The sequence below is a fragment of the Mus musculus genome, chromosome 7 (genome assembly GCF_000001635.26).
Source record: "Mus musculus strain C57BL/6J chromosome 7, GRCm38.p6 C57BL/6J".
In the NCBI taxonomy this organism is placed as follows: domain Eukaryota; kingdom Metazoa; phylum Chordata; class Mammalia; order Rodentia; family Muridae; genus Mus; species Mus musculus.
Window position 1 is genome coordinate 81,008,916 of NC_000073.6, and position 22,817 is coordinate 81,031,732.

General features: G+C 43.1%; 1 protein-coding gene across 1 annotated transcript in view; it reads left to right on the forward strand.

Moving 5' to 3' along the window:
- The window catches only part of Zfp592 (zinc finger protein 592), a 51,479-nt gene that overhangs the window by 15,232 nt on the left and 13,430 nt on the right, over positions 1-22,817 (forward strand). Inside the window, exons 2-4 of the mRNA NM_178707.4 lie at positions 519-624; positions 14,356-16,594; positions 20,534-20,712. Of these exons, the coding sequence (NP_848822.2) occupies positions 14,375-16,594; positions 20,534-20,712 (2,399 nt within the window). The 5' untranslated portion in view covers positions 519-624; positions 14,356-14,374. The remainder of the gene's footprint in view (positions 1-518; positions 625-14,355; positions 16,595-20,533; positions 20,713-22,817) is intronic.

The following is a 22,817-nucleotide window of genomic DNA, read 5'->3' on the forward strand; positions in this document are numbered from 1 at the left end:
GCCTCTGTCTCCGGAGTGCTGGGATTAAAGACGTGGCCACCACGCCTGGCTGTTGTGTAGTTTTTTAATACAGGCTTATTGGGGTTGGAAATTACTACTACATTTTTACTCCCTAGACAGATGTGTTTTATTAAAACGAAAACAAACCAACAAGAGTAACAAAACTCTTTAATAAGGAAATATGATTAAATTTGGTAGTGATTCAAGCTCTTAAACCTTTTAGGAAAGGTAACAGGATACAGGCAAGGACATAGGCAGTTCTTGGTGGCAATTAAGTTTTGTACAAGTTCCCCTAATGATTATCACCACCATGCTGGACCAGGTAGAGGGGAGCAGGTCTGGGGCTGGAAGTTTGGCCTTTGCGGGACCAGCTTTGAATTTAGAGGCTCAGGGTTGTACTTCTGCTGGGATAGTTGTTACTTTGTTACTAGTTACTAGTTTTCTTAAGTTCTTTCCATACTTTTAACATTTATCTTTAAAAGCATTTACAAAGCATGTTGTTTTTCTTCTTTCCATAGGTGGTGACTGGACTCTAGACCATGTGCCTAGGTAGTTTTTCCCTTCTCCGCAGCTCTGCTTCCCCAGCAACGCTCACCACACCCTTGTTTTGAGAACCTCACTAAGGTATGATGTCCAGGTTGACTTGAGCTGGCCTTGAAGAACTGAATTTGGCTACAAGAGTGCTTTTATTGTTCATTGGGTTTTGCTTTGGTGGTAAAATACTACAAAGTCTCCTGATTTTAAATGTCCAGTGGCATTAAGTAATTTGCAGTCGTGTAGCCTTTGCCACCATTCATCACCTAGCTCTGTTTATCTGACAACTGTCTGCCCCCACGCTCTCAGCAACCTTCACTCTGCTTTCTCTCTGTGGATTGCCTGCTTTGGGGAGGCCATGTAAATAGAATCACTCAATATTTATCTTTCTGTATCATCACTAATGTCATGTCTTCAAGGTTTGTTCATATTGTGGTGTGTCTGAATCTTCTTGTCTTCCCCCACTCCTTCCTTCCTCCTTTCCTTTCTGCAGTGATATGAATAGAAACAAGACTGTCTCCATGCTAGGCAAGCATTCTACCACTGAGTTAAGTCCCTAATGTCCATCCTTTTCAGGCTGAATACCACTCCATTTTTATATGTTTAATATTTTGTTTATGAATTCATTCATTGATAGATACTTGAGCTGCCCTACCTTTGGATATTGTAAATGTGGCTGCTATGAATGAACATGTAAATATTTGAGGCCTCGGAGAAAGGAGAGAGAGAAAGGGGTGGAGTGGGTGGGGAATGTGTTTATTTTGAGGCAGGATCTTGCTGTGTAGCCTAAGCTAGCCTAGAACTTGACTTTCCTGCGTTAGTCCCGTGCATAGTGAGATTAAAGGCTTGCATTCTCACACTTGGCTCATATGCCTAGAAATGGATTTCTGGGTCATTTGGTATTCTTTAAAATTTTTTTTTTTTGAGGAATTTTCCATAGTGGCAATACCATTCATTCATTCATTCATTCATTCAGTTTTTCAAGACAGTTTCTCTGCATAGCCCGCTTGTCCTGGAACTACCTCTGTAGACCAGTCTGGCCTTAAAGTCAGAAATCCCGTTTCTGCCTCCTGAGTGCTGGGATCAACTGTGGGCCATCACCCAGCAGCAAGGCCATTTTATATTCTTTCTAGCAATGCACACAATGCACAAGGATTCCAATTTCACACATTCTTACCAAGAGTTGATATTTTCTGTTTATTATTATTATTATTATCATTACAATCTGTCCTGATGAGTGTAATTTTCTGTCTTATCTAGTTTGACCCATGGAGTCTACTAGGCAAGGGACTATTTTCTTGAAACTTGAGTGTTGTAGAAAATAATTTGGTTATAAACATCATTTGGTTAATGGCCAATCTTGCTTCCCTTGTGCACTCCCTGTTCATTCTCCTGTTTTGTTACTTTTGAGGCAAATCTCATATAATGTTTGTAAGTGTTCCACTATATGTCTTTGAAAAAATAAGAAAGATAAGGGCTCCCCCCCTTTTTGAGATAGGGTTTTTACTATTTTACTAAGCTAGCTGCAATTTCCTAGGTTCAAGTCATCTTCTTGCCTCAGTTTCCTTAGTGGTTGGGACCTCAGGGTTCATGTCTAGGCATCCAGCTAACATAAGAATCCTTACTATTCCACTTTGTCTGATGGTAGAAAGATACATAGTGATATTCTATTGGACATATTTTCTGGTATTTCCTTAGAGCATTGGCTCTCAACCTTCCTAATGCTGTAACCCTTAAATACAGTTCCTTGTGTTGTTGTGACCTCAACCATAAAATTATTTCTCATTGCTTCTCTATAACTGTAATTTTGCTATTGTTATGAATCATAATGTAAATATCTGATATGCAGGATTTCTGATATGTGGTACATGTTAAAGGGTTGTTCAACTCCCAAAAGGATTGAGACCCACAGGTTGAAGAAAACCACTGCCTTAGAGCAAGCAACAGGAACATTACAGTGGGCACACTGGTGATACAGCTGGTACAATATGTTGGTGAGAGGCTCCCTTAGTGGGGGCTGATTTACTGCAGATTAAGGTTAGAGTAGAGGCTGACTGCCCTTAGGGCTGTGCAGTTATGATGAGAGACCATTTAGGTCTCTGAAGAGAAGAGAAAGATGACCGAGGGAGGGGGGAGGGAGGGAAGGAAGAAGGAAATCTATGATTGATGGCACATGGAGCAGGGGATAGGGGAGCTTGGGGAAGGGAAGGGTACACTGCGTGCCTAACTTTCTGGTCTAGATGGACAATGGTGTGAAGTGATATGCATTCAGTAGACACACTTCTAGTTTGGAGTGTTATTGTCCTCTGACTGTTTGCCAGGCAGTGGCAGTGAGCCACAGTTTCTGGTAGCTAGCCGTGAGATCACATAGATGAATCACCCATATATATGGTCAATGTATTGTGTGGTCAAAGTATACTGCATGGTAAAGCTGTTTTCCATTGTGTTTTCTGTTGCTGTAAGAGAAATACCATAGGCCGAATCATGTATAGACAGTAATTTATTTGGTTCATGGTTCTTGGGGCTAGGAATTCCAAAGTCAAAGGGCCTCATCTCTTTTGGGAGTCTTTGTGCTGTATAATATGAACTAGAAGGCATGTACGTGAGATTAAGAAAAAGCTCTGGCTGAACCCTACTTTTTACTAAGAACCATTCCTGCCTTCATTTATCCATTCATGAGAGCAGAACCCTTAAGGCCTAGTCTCAAAAGCCCCACCCTAGACTTCATGTATTCCCAGCCCTTTGGAGGCAGAAGCAAGAGAATTAGTTCAGGGTCATTTCTGGCTATATGAGACCTTCTACCATTTTCTGAACCCCAAAGAAGAAAAATCACATCCTACCCCTTAATACTGTCACTATGGTCATTAAATTTCAATATGAATTGTGAAAGAAACATTTAAACCACATAAGTAGGCTAGGTATCTTATATTTTGTTGGTTTTTGAGACAGAGTCTCACATAGTCCAAGCTGGACTTAAACTCCTGACTACTTACTGCTTCCACCCCACAGGGAGTTGAGTTATAGGCATGTATCTCCACATCAGGCTTACATTAAAAACAAAGCAAGGGGCTGGAGAGATAGATGGCTCAGTGGTTAAGAGCACTGACTGCTCTTGAGAGGTCCTGAGTTTAATTCCCAGCAACCACATGGTGGCTCACAACCATCTGTAATGGGATCTGATGCCCTCTTCTGGTGTGTCTGAAGACACTGACCAAGATGATTGGTAATTTAGAAAATTAAACAAACAAACAAACAACATTTAGTGTTATTTAATTTGTGTGTTTGTACTTTCCTTAGTGTGTATATGAAGATGACACGGACAATTTTGGAGGAATTGGTTCTTTTAACCATGTGGGTTCAGAGGATCAAACTTTGTTAGGTTGTTAGGTTTGGCAGTCTTCACCCAAGAGACTATCTTACCAATCCTAGGGTTACATTTTTTTATTTACACTTTCAACTTAAAATAGATGGGTTTCCTGCAGCATTGTAAGCTGAGGACCATCTGTGCGTGTGTCAGGGGGCAGCTCAGAAAAGCCCCTTCTTTCACTGGTGCATACTCCTGTCCCAGCCACAGAGATCCTTGCAGTATGTCCTTGCATTCCTGTAACATTGCAGCTCCTGAGTCTTTGTGATTCTTGTATGCTTATGGTAAATGAGACAAGTAAGGGGCAGCTTCTGAGTCACTAGACAGTGACACTAGCGATGGGGCCAGTGGTCCTGCGGAATGGCTACTTTCTACTCCCAGGAATGGAGATTTGGTTTCCAGCAAGTTTGAGGTTCTTAGATTCCTGCTTAATTTTGAGTTCTTACTACCAAGGCATGATGCTTTATAACGTTCAGTGGGAGGGACTCCTTAGGGCAATGTGTGAGCAAAGAGTACTGTCCCTTTTCTCTCAAGTGTCTAGATTCTCTTCTCACAAGTGGAGACCCAAGTAGTACTGAGATCTGTTTGCAAGTAAGGCAAGGTAAAATAAGTGCAGATTACAAAGTATCAGATTTTATCTGCACCCCTAGCTCTATGACTTTGTTGCCTGCCTAGTTTCTGCTTCTCAGTCTCCTTTATAAGCTGTATAATTCTTACTCCCTCCACTTCTATTTTGTTTTCTTTTAAATTTTGATTATTTTTATATTATATGAATGGGTGTTTTGTCTGCATGTATATCTCTATACCATATGTGGTGTCTTCAGATGCCAGAAGAAAGTGTTATATCCTCTGGAACTATAGTTACAAACAGTTGTGAGTCTGGGTTAAATGGAAATCAAACCTGGGTCCTCTAGAAGAGAAGCCAGTGCTCTTAACCATTGAGCAATCTCTTCAGTCCCTATTCCATTTCCTTGTAACCCAGCAGCTTTATTGTGGTAAAACTCACATAGCATGCAGCACTTTTACAATACATAATTTAGTGGGGTTAGTCTTTTCACAGAGTTATATCCCCTTATGATTCAGGATCTACCTGTGCCTTCCTCTTGAGTCCTAGCTCCTAGTCTTAGAGTTAGTCTTTCATCTCCATTGGCTTCCCACTGATCTCACCTTCAGATAGATGTCTGGAATGACCCTGGGACTAGGCCAGTAGGTGCTTTTTCACCAATGAAATATTTAGACTTAATCAGCTTCTGTAGAGATTCAGGATTCATAGACAAGGGCTACTCCAGGTAGATCCTTTCCTACCCACAAGGCCTATCACCCCTTCCAGCCTTTCTTTATGAGAGTTTCAGAGGCTAGGGTTGTAGAGAAGTGGTAACACATATTTTCAGTATGCATAGTACCCTGCTTTTAGTCTCCACCCCCAACTCTAGTCTTAGAAACAACACACAAACATGTTGCATATTTGTCAAATACTTAGCTTGGGAGGTTTTTGACTATCCCTGAATAATCTCAACTCTGGACGAATGATCTAGTGAAATTCTAATGGTGGGTACCTTTTAGCAAACACAGTAGGGCTTGTAAACAAATAAGGAAATGGATATATGTTCATTGGTCATAAGTGCTATGGAAAAAAGGCAGAATAAAGAACTGAGGACTAGGGATAAGTGGGGGTGATCATGAAGAGCATCTACATAGATCAAAGATTGACAGGACACGAGGAAGGGAGCCCACAGAAACCTAGAACAAGAATCTTTCTTTTCTTGTTTTCATTGTCTTTTTATCCTGAATCTCTGTGTAGCCCAGACTGGCTTCCAACTCAGCTTCCTGAATTATGTAATTTTAGATATACATCAAGTGAGCAAAGTCTTTTTTTGGCCTCGAACTCAGAAATCTGCCTGCCTCTGCCTCCCGAGTGCTGGGATTAAAGGTGTGCGCCACCACGCCCAGCTGGCAAAGTCTTATAGATCAGAGAAAGTAGGAAGTGTACAAGTTCTGAGGCAGGAGCATGGCCAGAATGCTAGTAGAATGGTAAGGAGCTCTATAGGTGCTATGACAGACTTGGTATGGAAGAGAGTCTTATGGGGAAGACATGCCAGTGAGATCCAGCAGGCTGTGCAGGCTCCAAGAAAGACTGGATCTAACTCAGGATGAGACAAGATGGTGTTGGAGCAGGTTGCAAGAAGGGCCATGATCTAACCTACATTTTCAAAGCAGCATTTGACTGTTATGTTGATTGTGGCTATTACAGGCTAGGCAGAATCCAGGCCATGGTGGGAATCGAGGAAAGGTGATGCTGTTGCTAGTAGTGAGAAATGGCCGGATTTGGATGTATCTTAAAAGTACCTTGCATGGTATTTGCTTGTGGGTTAGGTGGGAGTTATGACAATAGATAGATAGATAGATAGATAGATAGATAGATAGATAGATAAAATATTGGCCTCAGCACATGGAAGGTTGGCAGTGTCGTTTTCTGAGTAAGGATGTGTGTAAGAGGAAATCAAAAGTTGTTATTGGGTCTATTAGATGTGAGGTGTCTGTCAGACATCCAAGTATAGTGCCAAGTCTAAAAGTGCCAATTAATAATTTAATGAGTTCCTACCGAGGGCTTGTAAAGGCAGGAAAGCAAACACGCTACTGAAAACAACTGTAATAATGGCAGAGAATTCTGCCCTGAGAGACAGTAAGTAAAGCAGAGGGACTGGGGTGACTTGTGTAGAACCCCATGGGTGCCTTCAGTATGTCCGACCCTCAGCTTTGTGTCCCCATAAGCACAAGCCTTTGTAACCTGTGCATAAACTCCCTTCTCTGAGTTCTAGTTTTTTATGCATTAAATCAAGAGTTGGACTAGCACAATGTTCTAGAAACTAGGAAGCTTTGACCCAGACCTCTTGAGTCAGAATTGCTGTGCCTGGAGGCTGAGCATCTGTTTCAGTTGTTTGCATGTTGTTAATATTACTACTACTATTATTATTTTTCATGCCTTACATTTTATTTATTTGTGTGTGTATGTGCACACATGCCATGGTACATGTGTGGAAGGAATAGAACAACTTGTAGGAGTTGTTCCTCCCCTTCCATCATGTGGGTTCTGGGGCTTGAACTCTGGGCCTTGAGTTTGGTCGTTGGTGCCTTTACCTGCTCAGTTGTTTTGCTGGCCCCTGTTAATTTTACACTTTTCAGGCAGAGCAGCAGCAGTCTACAGTGGCTTTTGGAGGTCCTCTTCAATATTTACATCCTGTGTAATGCCTATGCCTGCCATAGAACTCTGTCTTGTCTGTTTCTTGTCTACTAATCTAAGGCTGAGACTCCTTGGGCTTTTTTTCTTTTTTTAAATTGGTTGAACAACAGGTGTCTCATGAATGAAACAGCCAGTCATTCAGAACATGTGATTTGGGGTCACCTGACCTGTAAGCAATCTAGATTATGTCCAGGAGAGTTGTAGCATGTATATGGAAGGGTCTTTTTTATCTACCTTAGGAGTCAGTACTTACATAGGAATTTATTAGATGCACATAAGAGCTGAGCAAATTTAGGTAGACCAGGCTGGCCTTGAACTCATAGATCCACCTGCCTCTGCCTCCTGAGTTCTGAGATTAAAGGCATGCTCCACCACAGCCTGGCTCAAATTTGTTGTATTTATTTAGTGTATGCGTGCTTGGGCACTTAGCGTGCATGTACAGGTCAGGAGACAACTTGTGGGTATAGCTTCTGTGGGTCCTAAGAATAAAGTCAAGGTTGTTAAGCATGATAGCAAGTGTCCTAACCTGCTGAGCCATCTTACCAGACCTGAAATTGTTGTTGAAACTATTTAATTTCAATCGAGGGTTTCTACCCTGTATTTGATCATTCAGTTCCCAGGCAAAACAAAAAAACAAAACACACACACACACACCTTTTATTTTTATAATAAGCCTTAATCAACACTAGAGTTGGGCAGATATCTACCCTCTATACCATTATAATCTAATTCCTCATCAATAACCCTGAATTATAACTTGCTATGTTCTATCTGGACTGCTCTTCACTCCATTTGGCCAGCTCTCAGTTCCAGCTGGGTAGCTCTCGTGGCCATGTATTCATAACTTACTCCTTGGCTGCTTCCTCCTCTCTTTGTTTTCCCCCCTCTTGGTTTTCTCAGACCCCAAGCCTGGGAACCCAAGAACCCCACCTATCTCTCTTCTGCCCAGCTATTGGCCATAGGCATCTTTATTCACCAGTCAGGGTTAACTTGGGGGGCAAAGTTACATAGCTTCATTTGGGTGTGTCACTTGGATATAGGCAGATTCTTTCATCCCTGTGTGTAACCAGGCCTTGGGGGCCAGTATTTACCATTACAATACAAGCAAAAGACCAAACCTCTACAAGAAATGTTTTTGTTTTTGTTTTTAATTTGAATATTTTGATGCAAAGGGAAGAAAAAACTCCATATATTCAATGTCAAGTCTTAGCTATTTAGAGCTTTTCTTTTTCTTTCTTTCTGTTTCCTCTGTATTTAAATGTTTGTTTTAACACACACACACACACACACACACACACACACACGTATATATGGCTTTTTGTGTGTGTGTATTCAGGTACATGCTAGGTATGTCCTCTTCTGTTCAGGTACTTAGCCCTGTGTATGTTTTACCTCTATAATAACTTGAATGTATTTTCTGACTATTGAGTCATCTCATAGTTGTCTACATTTTTTTTAAAAGCAAAATACTGCTCTTTTCTGTTATTTGGATGAACAAGCTTCCACTTTTGTTATAGACCCTTCTTTCCCCCCAAATCTTTATTTCTCTAAAATTCCATGGTTATAATCTCTGCCTTCCATTCTCCAGTCTGTTTTGTGTGTGCACATGTGCATGTTTGGCTGCAAGCACCTTTACCCATTGAATCATTTTGGTGGCCCTTCCCTCGTATGTGTTTTGTAATTTCACTCTGATTTCTCAGGACCGTTTCCTGCACTGGTATACCTTTTCTTCTTTTCTCCCTTTCCCTTCCATGTCTGTTGTAGTACTGGAGATTGAATTAGGGCTTTGCACATGCTAGGCAAATGTTTTACCACTGAATACCACCCTAAGCCCGTTTTCTGCTTTTTATTTTGAGATAAAGCCTTACTAAGTTGCCTGGGCAAGCCTTGAATGTGCAATGAAAAAGCGATGCTGTGTTTTAAGGGGCTATTCTAAACTGATATCTAGTTGTCTTAACTAGGGTTTCTTTTTTTGTATGTTTGTTTTTTGTTTTTTGAGACAGGGTTTCTTGTATAGCCCTGGCTGTCCTAGAACTCACTTTGTAGACCAGGCTGGCCTCAAACTCAGAAATCCTCCTGCCTCTGCCTCCCGAGTGCTGGGATTAAAGGCGTGCGCCACCACGCCCTTTCTTTTTCTGTGATAAATACCATGACCAAAAGCAACGTGAGGAAGAAAGGGTTTATTTCATCTTCTAGCTTATGAGTCTATCATAGAAGGAAGGCAGGGCAAGAACCGATACAGAGGCCATGGAAGAGCGCTGCTGGCTGCCTTGCTTCTTATGGCTTGCTCAGCCTGCTTTCTTAGGACACCCAGGACCAGCAGCCCAGGGATGACACCATCCGTAGTGAGCTGGCCCTCCTACATCAATCGTCAGTCAAGAAAACCAATTACACGCTTGCCCATACGCCAATCTAGTGGGGCAGTTTCTCAGTTGAGGTGCTCTCTCCTATAATAGTCTTGCTTGTACCAAGTTCACATGAAGCTAGTCAGTACAGCTGACCTCTTTATATATGAACAGCATTGTTTAAATTCATTATTCTAAATATATAATGTGAGATCATGGTTCAAAAAAATCAAGGTTTTGTCCCTTTTTTTTATTGTTGTTTTCTAGGTTAATAATTTCTGAGAATTCAGTCCATGATCAGTTTGCCTTGTTGCTTTGGGCCTGAGACAAAGCAACATAACTTGATTGAGGAAACTTGTGGTAGAGTAACTGATCTCATGGCCTCTGTGAAACAAAAATGGGCTAGGAATGAAATATCCCCTTCAAAAGTGCCTCTAGTCTGACTTCCTTCTCCTAAGCGTCATCACCGTTCAGTACAGCCATGGTTGCTAACCAAGCTTTCAAAATGCCAATCCTTGGGAGATATTTAAGATCCAAAGCATAGCAGATAATCCCATGGGTTGAGATCCATCATTTTAGGGAACTTATGAAAGCATTAAACTTGATACTAGAATTGGTCAGTGAGTTAACATCTTTTTATTTTTTTTGTAGTTATCTAGAAATGACAGTCACATCCATGTGCACAAATGGACATGTATGTATCCATATGGTGTATATTCACTCAGATCCTATGGTGTTCAGTTGCTATGTTTTAATGTAGGATTTTGCTAAAGGCAAGAAATTCTACCTTCTAATTTTGCTATAGTCGTATAAAATTATATATTATTTTTATCTTTTAAAGAATTCTAATTGGTCAGTTACACTTGGTGAGAATCCATTCAAAATTAAGATGTTTTTTATTCCTTACTAAAGTATTTGGTAAAAGTTCCTAGAAAAACTAGTAGATCCTAGAGGAAGTTGTAATTGTAGTTTTTGCTTATGTATTGTTAAATTGCTCTTCTAACAGGTCACATAAATTATTACTTATATATGATTTTTACCAAAACTCTGTAACACTTGGGAGTATTACTTTATTTATTTATTTATTTATTTATTTATTTATTGAGACATGGTTTCTCTGTGTAGTCTTGGCTGTCCCAGAACTCACTCTGTAGATAGACCATGCTGGGTTTGACTTAAGATCTGTCTCTGCTTCTAGAATTCTGGGATTAAAGTGCGACACCACTGCCCTGCTAAGAAAGAGAACTGTGAAGCAAGCTCTCCTGTAGCGCTCAGGCTGACCTCAGACATAACTGCAACTGGCCTTGACCTCCTGACCCTCCAGCTTCCACCCACCCACCACACCTATCTTTGTTTTGTTTTTTCTGAGACAGGGTTTCTCTGTGTGGCCCTGGCTGTCCTGGAACTCACTTTGTAGACCAGGCTGGCCTCGAACTCAGAAATCTACCTGCCTCTGCCTCCAGGTGCTGGGATTAAAGGCATGCGCCACCATGCCCGCAGTTTTGTTATTTTTTGAGATGAAGTCTTGCTATAGCTCAGGCTAGCCTTCTCTTAATCTCCTACCTCAGCCTTCCCGAGAGGTGAGACTGTAGGTACACACTAGCACTCCTGTACTAGCTAACTGACTTCTAGCAAATATATTTTATGTCTGATCATTTTCTGCAAACCCATGACGAATTCCTGTGGGAGAACTGAAGCGGAAACTTAAGGGTTTTTTAGAAAGTCATTTGTGTTGGATGGTGTTTGCTGGGGCAAACATGTGAAGAAATGTTTAGTTAGAATGGACTCAGATGAAAGGCTAAGACACTTGTGAAAGAATGTTTCACTAACACAGACAGGTAAAATGATGTTTTACTAAAACAAGCATGCAGAAGGACATATGATGAAAGATTCTTTGCTATCAACAGGCACATATTGTTCTACCTTACATTACATAGTTGAACTATGTTTGTAAAAACATACCAAAAAACCTTTGGTGGTGTGCTACAGTTTCTTACTACTTCCTTGGACTCGGGTTGATTGGCAGAGTGAAGTCAGCCGAAACAAGTCACATGCTGAGACAAGGGGGAATATGAAAAGGACAAACATGGGGGGCGGATCCTGGCTTACTTAGGTAGCGGACGCTTGTCGCTCTCACGTCTTCACTGATCTGTGCTCCCTCAGTGAAGGGAGGCAGAGCAGAGAACTTTCCTGGCGTTCTTATTGGCGCTGGTCCCTCCTGCTGACTCTAGCCGAGGCTGAGGCCTGGCTATTCCTGCTAGGTCTTGCCACCGTTGGTGCTAACCCCACTCTACCAAACTGGACTGCTAATATTTCAGTTAAGTGTTTACGAGTGGATCGAGCTGCTGCTGCTAACCTGTGAACTAAACTGCCAATTTTCAGACAACACAGACTGGAGTTGTTTCAAAGAACCATTTCTAAACAGGTCTACCTTTCCTGTATCCTTTCTTTTCCACTACCTTTAGTGGGTGGTGGACTAAAAGTTAGTGTTTCAAAACCATCATTAAAAATAGTCATTAAAGTCGGGCGTGGTGGCACACACCTTTAATCCCAGCACTTGGGAGGCAGAAGCAGGTGGATTTCTGAGTTCAAGGTCAGCCTGGTCTACAGAGTGAGTTCCAGGACAGCCAGGGCTACACAGAGAAACCCTGTCTTGAAAAACAAAACAAAACAAAACAACCAATAAATAAATAAATAAATAAATAAATAAATAAATAAATAAAACCACAAAAAATTGCCATTAAAAAATTAAAGTTATAGAGAATATTACTTACTCTGATGTAATAACTCTTCATCAAACCCTTGTCCTTTTCTGAAGGACACTGGGCTCCAGCAAATGGTTTACTCCCGACCATTGTGTGCTTTTCCCCAGCACTGCAGGACCAATCGGTCCCACCTTTCTTCAGCTTTCTCCCCTTAGGCATTGAAAGGCAGGAAGAAATGGAGGGAGGAAGCGTCTGAAGCAAAGGTCCCAAAGCATTTCTTCGTAGTTATGCTGCCCTGCACATCAGTTCGCTTGGCAGTCGGATGCTGGGATCTGCCTGTTGTTTAAGGACTCCAGCACCTAGTCCAGGAGACAAATATCTGTTCAATTGAAAACTTTAATCTCATTCCAGTGAGGCAGTCTGCTGACCCTGATTAAATAATTGCTATTTTATTTATCCATAACTGGATATCTTCCCAAGGGTAGGGAATATACTTTCTTCATTTCCATGAGAACTCCTAGGCAGGGAGATATGCTTTGTGGAGGTTTGGAGTGTGGGTGGTTGTGATGTGAAAAAGCAAACCTGCAAACCTGTTGATATCAGGGCCTGGTAACAGATCATGCTGCCTGCCTCCCTTGTGGTTCTAGTCCCTCTCTTCTTTTTCTCTTCTTTTTAAATTTTATAGAAGGAACTTATTAGTGCAGCAGATGTTCACTAACTAAAATAACTTGTTAGTAATTTCATTACCCTAAACAGTTTTCTTTTCAATGATAGCTTCAACAAATACTTAATGTTATAATATATTGTTATCATGTGATGATACTTTTGCATTAGTCTTTTTTCAGTTACAGATAATTTTCTTTGTTGCTATGTAGATTATCAACCATGTTTTGTTGATTAAGTAATAGTCAAATATTTACCCATTCTCCTAGGTATTAGTCTAGGCCTTGAATCTTCTATGTAAGAAAGGATAACCTTGACCTTCTGATCTTCCTGCCTCACATGACCCTCCCACTTACTGTGGTCCTGGAGTCTCTAGATGCAGGCAGCCAGATAGAAGGATCCATCCCCTCAGCCTTGAGGTCAGTTCTCTAAGACTATAGATGGTATAGCTTTATCTTATGATATTTTCTATTTCTATCTTATTGTCTTTGTTAAGCAAGCTGTAGAGATGGCTCAGCAGCTACTGGCACTTGTTCTTGCAAAGGATCTCAGTTGATTCCAAGCATTCACATAGTGGTCCACAACCTTCCATAACGGGATCTGGTGTCTGCCCCCTTCTTACGGACAGAGGCACTAGGCTCACACATGCTGTGCAGATGGACATGTGAGCAAAACATTCATATACTTAAAAAATGTTTTAAAAGAGGTTTTAATAGAAGCAGCAGCAGCTGGGTGTGGTGGAGCACACCTTTGGTTCCTGCATTTGGGAGACAGAGACAGGTGGATCTTTGTGAATTCAAGGACAGCCTAGTTTACATATTGAGTTCCAGGACAGCCAGTGCTAGAGAGCGAGATCCTGTCTCAAAAATCAAAAGAAAGAGGAGGAGGAGGACAAGACAGAGGAAGAGAAAGAGGGAGGGAGGGAGGAAGAGGAGGAGGAAGAAGAAGAGGAGGAGGAGGAGGAGAAGAAGAAGCATGGAAAGAGGAGGAAAGGGAGAAGAGAGAGAATGTATATAAGTATGAGAATCTATACATATACATTCAGTAAAGATCCTCTTGGCAGCAGCTGCAGATAACTCTAGGCACCATTTATTTCTAATATTTGTATGTGTGAAATATGTGAGCCACCTAGAAGGGGAACATGTGCTAGTTAGATATAGGTTGTGAGGGCAGGGGTGATAAGGAGACCTGTGGGGTATGGTCCTATTGGATAGCAAGGCATCCTCTCTTTCTTTTGGTTGTGGGGCCACCCAGAAATTAAGACTGTCCAGGCAAGTTTGTCACTACATGTAAGCTTCTCTTTTAGCCTTTTCTACTTTTCAGCAGGCTAGAAACCTTAGAGTAAAACTCAGGTATGTGACTTCTTATCGTAGAAGGTGGGGTTCTGCAGGAGTGAGCCCGCTGCATATATGTATTAGTATGATGAGTGTTCAATACAGATGCTATAAGACAATTCAGAGAGGCCCTGCTGGTAATTGACTCTGTTCTTTGTTTTTCTTGTAGTACTTGTCAGCATCCAGCCATGGGGGATATGAAAACTCCAGATTTTGATGATCTCCTGGCTGCCTTTGACATCCCAGATCCCACAAGTCTTGATGCAAAGGAGGCCATCCAGGCTCCCAGTGAGGAGAATGAGAGTCCCCTGAAGTCTTCAGGCATGTGTATCGATGAGAATGTGTCCTTGTCGCACTCAGGATCAGCCCCAGATGTGCCAGCCGTGAGTGTCATTGTCAAGAACACCAGCCGCCAAGAGTCGTTTGAAGCAGAGAAAGACCACATTGCTCCCAGTCTCCTACATAATGGATTCCGGGGCTCAGACCTGCCCCCAGACTCCCACCACTGTGGGAAGTTTGATTCTACTTTTATAAATGGAGACAGTGCTAGGAGTTTCACAAGCAAGCTAGAGCCTTCCAAGTCGGAGCCATTACCCACCTTCAACCAGTTCAGCCCAATCTCTAGCCCAGAGCCTGAGGATCCTGTCAAAGATAATGGGTTTGGGATAAAGTCCAAGCACTCTGACAGTTATTTCCCACCTCCTCCTGGGACTGTGGGAGGCCCAGTCCTGGAAGCTCTGTCAAAATTCCCAGTCCCGGAACTACACATGTTTGATCACTTTTGTAAGAAAGAACCTAAACCAGAACCCTTGCCTTTAGAGAGCCAGCAGGAGCATGAGCAGGGTGGGCAGAAGGTGGTGGAGCCTCACAAAGATCTGGATTCCAGTCGGTTCTTTGGGGAAGCTTTAGAGTTCAATAGTCACCCTAGCAACAGTATTGGAGAGCCCAAGAAGCTTGCTCCAGAGCTTAGTGCTTGCTCCTCTGTCCCTCCTAGGCAGCGTCTGAAGCCAGCCCATTCCAAGTTATCCTCTTGTGTTGCAGCCTTGGTGGCCTTACAGGCCAAAAGGGTGGCCAATGTCACCAAAGAGGATCAGCCTGGTCACACAAAGGATTCCTCAGGGCCCACTAAAGAGGGTTCTAAAGGCAGCCCCAAAATGCCCAAGTCACCAAAGAGTCCCCGGAGCCCTCTAGAGGCCACTAGAAAAAGTATCAAGCCATCTGATAGCCCTCGGAGCATCTGCAGTGACAGCAGCAGCAAAGGGTCTCCTTCTGTGGCTGCCAGCTCCCCACCAGCAATTCCCAAAGTCAGAATCAAAACAATTAAGACATCATCGGGGGAAATCAAACGGACGGTTACCAGGATCCTGCCAGACCCTGATGATCCAAGCAAGTCCCCTGCTGAGTCCCCTGCAGGGAGCACAATCACTGAGGCTCCAAGTGAGGCACCAGGGGATGAAGGCACAGCCATGCCTGTGGAAGAGCACTTTTCTGAGGCAGGCATACATTCAGGGAGCCCCCAGGGTGACAGAAAAGGGGATGAGAATATGATCAAAACCAGTGACTCTTCATCTCCCTGCCGCATCTCTGGGTCCAGGGTCCCAAAAGGATCTGCCCTGAACTCACAGGCAAGCAAGAAGCAACAGAGCACAGCACCTCAGGCATCAACCCCCGCTGCCAGTCTCTTGCCCAAAGCTGTGCACTTGGCCAACTTGAACTTGGTCCCCCACAGTGTTGCCGCATCTGTGACTGCCAAGTCCTCAGCACAGAGACGGAGCCAGCCTCAGGTCACGCAAATGACAGTGCCCCTGGTCCACCAGGTGAAAAAGGCCGCCCCTCTAATTGTGGAGGTCTTCAACAAGGTCCTTCACAGCTCTAACCCTGTGCCCCTCTATGCGCCAAATCTCAGCCCACCTGCAGACAGCAGAATCCACGTGCCGGCCAGTGGGTACTGCTGCCTGGAGTGCGGAGACGCGTTTGCCTTAGAGAAGAGCCTGAGCCAGCACTATAGCCGGCGCAGTGTCCACATTGAGGTGCTGTGCACACTGTGCTCTAAGACACTGCTCTTCTTCAACAAGTGCAGTCTGCTTCGGCATGCCCGTGACCACAAGAGCAAGGGACTTGTCATGCAGTGCTCTCAGCTGCTTGTGAAGCCCATCTCTGCGGACCAGATGTTTGTGGCGGCTCCCGTGAACTCCACTGCACCAGCAACCCCAGCCGCTTCTTCCTCCCCCAAACCCAGCCCCACTTTGGACAATGCCAGCTCTGTAATTCCAGCCTTGCCACTTTATCCAGACCCAGTGAGGCTCATCCGGTATGGAACCAAATGTCCTGAGTGTCACAAGCAGATGCGAGATTATATGGTCCTGGCTACACATTTCCAGAGGACAACAGAGGAAACCGAGGGGCTAGTGAGTAGACCATCACATTGTTGGGTGGTGAGCCTCAGGCCCATAAAGTTCCATGATGGGGACTTAGAATGGGAGCAGAGGTAGAATCTTAGTCTTAGAGGGGGACATCTGGCTTAATGGTTAGCATATCATCTGAATACAGAGTACTTGGTTTCTTATTTGGGAAGATAATCCTACCCATACTGGTGGGGAAAGCCTGGAGATCCAACGAGCTTAGCCAGGGGATTGGGTATTTGTTTATAATTGTAGTACTTATAAGGCTAAAGCAGAAGGATCGCAAATTTGAGACCAGATCAAGACTGTCTCAACAAACAAAACTGTCTCTCTGGGCAGGCTCCATGTTCCACTTCCACCCAGATTGGCAGTGAGTTTGATCCAAATGCAGGCCTGTTTGGGCTTAGGTCTCTTTCTGGACTTTCAACCATGACTCTCAACCATGGTAACATGGTTTTGGCAAGTACCCCGAGAACCTGGGGATGGGAGTAGATGAATCACTGTGTTTGTCCCTTAGTAGTCTGTTTTCTAAGAACATTCCACCCCTCAGTACACAGCTGTTGAGCAGAATTTCTCTGGAGATAGGGCCAGAGGCAGAGCTGAGGAGGAAAGGAGAGTGGGTAGGGATGTAGGCTCCATGCAGAGGGTTTGTAGGTCTCCATCCTTCATCCATGTTCTCTAAGTCTAAAAAAGGAGTTGAGCTTTTCTGCTTATTCTGATTGTTGGCTGTAGTTGGTGAGATATGTGGTTTGTTTTTAAAGGCACTTGGTGCTTACCCTTTTTCTGCCCTATTGCTATTGCTAGCAGATTGTGTCAAGAAGGCAGCCTTAAGCTGTGTTAGTACAGTTATAGTCAAAACACTTTGCAGCTGGAGGCAGGAGGGCTATCCTTAGCAAGACTTCATCTTTAAAAAACAGAAAGGCCTTCAGGTGTGTGTGTGTGTGTGTGTGTGTGTGAGAGAGAGAGAGAGAGAGAGAGAGAGAGAGAGAGAGTTAGTTTCTTGACGTTTTGGTCTTTTTGGTGTAGAAGCTCCCTGCTCTGCTTAGGTTGACTGACCAGCAAGTTTCCAGGACCTGCCCATTTCTGCCCTGGGCTCCAGTCTCGCACAGCCATGCACAGCATTTTCACATGGGGCAGCACCCAGGGGTGGTCTCTCTACCTCGGGTCCTTGCTGCTTGCACACAAGTGCTCTTACCCATTGAGCCATCCCTAGGGCTCCTTTCAAGACACGGCAACTTACTCCTTCACTTGGTTCCCTTAGTTCAGTGGGTATTAGTTTGCTCTTCTTTTCGTAATAAAAACTAATCAGAGATTAGAGTGGTAGCTCTTTGTTGTTCTTGTAGAGGACCCTGGATTGATATAGCACCTACCTGATGGCTAACAAACACCCATAACTTCAATTTCAGGGGATCTGACCTCTAGAGGCACCAGACACGTACATGATATATACGTATACATGCAGGCAGAACACTCACACACATAAACATAAAATAAATAGATTTTTTATTTTAAAGAAGACATGTGGAGGTGCATGTTTAATCCTAGCACGTGAGAGGCAGAGACAGTCCAGTCTGGTCTACCTGGGCTGGGCCCTTCCATGCCAGTCATTAATAAGGAAATGCCTTGTAGACTTGCCCACAGACAATCTGATGGAGGTATTTGGTCAATTGAGGTTCTTTTTCCCAGACAATTCTAGCCTGTATCAGGTTGACAGAAAAACAGCCATGAAGGATACAAAAATTACCCAAGAGAAAGTGTCTTAGATTGGGTTTTATTGCTGTGAAGAGACACCATGACCACAGCAACTCAGAAAAAAAGCATTTCGGCCGGGCGTGGTGGCGCATGCCTTTAACCCCAGCACTTGGGAGGCAGAGGCAGGCGGATTTCTGAGTTCGAGGCCAGCCTGGTCTACAAAGTGAGGTCCAGGACTACACAGAGAAACCCTGTCTTGAAAAACCAAAAAAAAAAAAAAAAAAAAAAAAAAGCATTTAATTGTACCTGGCTTACAGGTTCAGCTGTTTAATCCATTGTTATTATGAAAGGAAGCATGGCAAGAGGTAGGCAGACATGGTGTTGGAAACATAGCTGAGAGCTACTTCTGGGTCTGCAGGTACTGGCTTGGGCTTTCAAAAACCCTAAAGCTCCCATCCCTACCCCCCAGTGACAAACTCCCTCTAATAAGGCCACATCTACTCCAACAAGGCCACACCTCCTAATCTCTCTCAAATAAAACATTCAAATATATGAACCCATGGGGTCAATCTTGTTCAAACCAGTCACTGTAGCCTCTTACCTTCACCTTCTCTGTTTATATTTCTTGTGATGAGTCGTGTGGAGTGTAGTCAGCACCCTCTCCCAGGACGTCCATGTTCTTGATGTCCTAGCATACTTGAGTTGGGCTAGGACTATTTTTTCTGAATTTGGTCATTGAAGATCTTTGGCCATGGAGGTCTGGTGCCTGGGTCTATGATATTTTCCACATTGCTTTTTACCCAAATTCTAGAGTTGTGCATAGGTAGAAATTGGCATAGAATCAGGGCTGGCACCTCTTACACTACATCGTTCTTGTGGGCTCTACAGAAAAGTACAACTAGACATAATAGCCTGCTCTGGGAGGCTGCTGGGCTTTTCTCAGCCTAGTCTGAATCCTTCATAGTGTCTCCTGTTGCTAAATGTGCCTTCTAGGGAGGGAGACTTGAGATCAGGAGTTAGCCTTGATGGCTACTAGGCTTGGCTTTCCATGACAATACCAGTGTCAAGCCACATAGCCAGGGCAAAAGGTGTTCAGATAGATAGGCAGGATGAAGCTCCCCACCACAGCAGGAACATTATGCTTGACTTTTTATGTCTTCCTCCTGGAAGTCTGCACCTGAAGCAAAACTGCCTCTCCCTGCCTTGACTGGGTATGGGTGGGGTGGGTGTTTTCCATCCTTTCCCTTGCATTCTGAGCCATTTAATTGGGATAGAATGTCAGCAAAGAGGTCTATTTCTTCCTCCTTCTCCTCCTCCTCCTCCTCCTTGTTTTTTTTTTTTTTTTGTTTTGTTTTTTTTTTTGGATACAGGGCCTCTCTATACAACTCTGTGGAACTCACAGACAAGGCTGGCCTTGAACTCAGACATCCACCTTCCCTCTGCCTCCCAAGTGCTAGGATTAAAGGCATGGACCATTATGCCTTTACATGGTAGAGTGTATCTTCTTGTTCTTAAGCTTTTATTTAACTATGCTGTCATCACAACTAGTAAAATTAATGACATTCTTTAATATTGCCCATACAAATCTATATTCAAGCTTTCCTAATTACATTAAAAAGTCTTACATGGGCCTCTTATTTTTATTGTTTATCTTTATTTTGAAGCAATGTCTCATGTAGCTCTGGCCTCTAATTCACTCTGTAGCCAAGGCTGGCCTTGAATTCCTGATCATCTTGCTTCTACCTCCCAGGTGCTAGGAATACAGGTATACCCTGCTATACCTAACTTTTTAAGAAACAAACACCTGTGTTTCTCTAAGTAACAGAGTGGACTCAAACTCATGACCCTTCTGCCAATCACTAAGGTCAGAGATATGTGCCGCCATGATTGCCTTATTTTTTTGCTAGCTTGTTTGATTGTTGTTTGTTTGTGTTTATAGTGCAGTGCTTCTAGTGTAGAACCTCAGGCATGCAAGGCAAGCTCTGCCTCTGAGCTAGGCCTCCGGCCTGAGTCTGAGCTATATCCTATTTGGGGCTATTTACATAAGTCACATACTACATTGGTCTACTTTCTTCCTTTCTCCTTGTTACTGTTTTGGTTTTGTTGAAACTGGGTATCACCCAGTGTGTAACAAAGACTGTCCTGGGATTTGTAGCAATCCTTGTACCTCCTCCTCCCAGGTTCTAGGCATTAATTACCTGGCTGTCATCCCATTGCACCCGTGTCATTTGCTTTCTTGGTCTTCTTTCCTAGACTTGTCAGGTATGCCAGATGCTGCTGCCCAACCAGTGCAGCTTCTGTGCACACCAGCGGATCCATGCACACAAGTCCCCCTACTGCTGCCCGGAGTGCGGTGTCCTCTGTCGCTCTGCTTACTTCCAGACTCACGTAAAGGAGAATTGCCTGCACTATGCCCGAAAAGTGGGCTACAGGTAGGTGCTACCTCGCTTACTGTCCTGGTATTGCCCAATGGCAGGTCCATTTTCTAGGCTGAAACTTGTTTTATACTGAGGTTTGGTTTTAAGAACCCAACTGGGGGCGAGAAGGGGAAAGGGGGTGGGGCAGAGGAGAGGTTGCTGGTGAGATGGCTCAGTGTTACCCACTCATGAGCCTGCTGATACACTTTACCCACATGCTGTAAGGGGAGAAACAACTTCTGTGGGTAGTTTTTCTGACTTGTACACCCACGTCATAGAACATGTACTAATGCATGTACAAATACACACAATCAATCAATCAATCAATAAATGCCGTTAATTTTTCTTTTAAAAGGACCCATTAGGGCAATGGGAAGATGGTTTACTGGGTAAAACATTTGTCATACAAGTGTGAGGACCTAAGTTCAAATTCCAAGACCTCTGTAAAATTGTACATAGTAGCATGTGTTTGTAATTTCAATGATTTTGTGGTAAGATGGGTGGGGGTAGGAGAAACCCTGGATGTTTGTAGCAAGATAGCTTGGTATATACAACAATGAACCACAAAGAGACCCTATCTCAAGGTAGAAAGCAAGGACTGACACCTGAGGTTGCTTTCCAACCTCTGCACTCAAACTTTTACATGATCATACCATGACACATGCACACCTTCATACTGACACAAAAATGCACACACTCACACAGCCAAATAGGACAAGTGTGTTGGCTAGTGGGCATGAGATGTAGTTGAGTTGCTAGAGTGCTTGCCTAGCATGCTTAAAAGTTCTAGATTTGATTTCTAACACCATAATAGGAGGTAGAAATAAGATCAGGAGTTCAAGGCCAGCCTGGGCTACCAGTGACCTTGCCTCAAAAACAAATGAAAGCAATGCTGGCTGGTGTATGGATAGACATTTCTGCTTTATAGAGGATAGGAAGGGCACAAGAGGGAAAACTAGTTTTTTAGAAGTTAAATATTATAGCCAGGCATGGTAGCCTATGCCTTTAATAACAGAGCTCAAGGCAGAAGTACTCGGATCTCTGAGTTCAAGGCTAGCCTGGTCTACAAAATGAGCTCTGGGACAGCCAAGATTACATAGAGAAACCATGTCTCAAAAAACCAAAGGAGAAAAAAGGTTAAATATTAAACCAAGAGTGGTGTCACAATCTTCTAATCCTGAAATTTGTGAGGTAGAGGCAGGAGGATCAGGTGCTATGGTCATCCTTGGATACTTAGCAAATTCAAGGGTAGCCCATATCACAGGAGACCATTTCTACTAAACCATGGCTGGGTAGATGGCTTGGTAGATAAAGTACTTGCCGTGCAAGCATGAGGACTGGCTTTAGAGCCCAGAACCCATGTAAAAGCCAGGCAGGCCTAGCTATAGTAGTCACCTGTAACCCCAGCGTAAGAAGCAGCAACAGCGGATACCCAGGGCAAGCATCCTAGCTAGAGTCGTGGTATTGGCATACTCTGGGTTCAGTGAATAAAGTGAAGAGTGTTAGAGGAAGATGCCCAATATCAACCTCAGGTCTCTACATACAGCTGTACATAGGTATGCATCCACATATCTAAGTGTGTATATACTTACTACCTACATATATAAAAAATAAGTTTAAAAAACCCTCAAAACACAAAAATAAAATTAAATATTAGAGTAAATAGCCTTGAAGGGGAAGAGACTATTTAGTCATTTTGTTTATATTTAGTCATTTTGTCAATTTATCGAATTCCCTCCTTGGCTTTTTTCTTTGTTTGTTTTTTCTTTTTGCCTCTCTTATTCTGTTGGCCTGTCTGACCTACAATTGCATTCCTCTTAACTTTGCTTCCTGAGTAAGTGTACACATGGACACACATTCACATGCATACACATCTATACACACACGTGTACACTATGTGCATGTACAACCACACCTGGCTTTTTTTTTTTTTTTTTTTTTTTTTTTTTTTTTTGAGGCAAGGTTTCTGTGTGTAGTCCATCATGTTTCATGTTGGCCTAGACCTCTGTTACTCAAGCTAGCTTCAAATTCACAATCACCTTGCCTTAGACAAATGCTGGGATTACAAGTGGTACTCTCATGCCCAGTTTGTCAGTTTGGTTTTTTAAAAGTATATATAT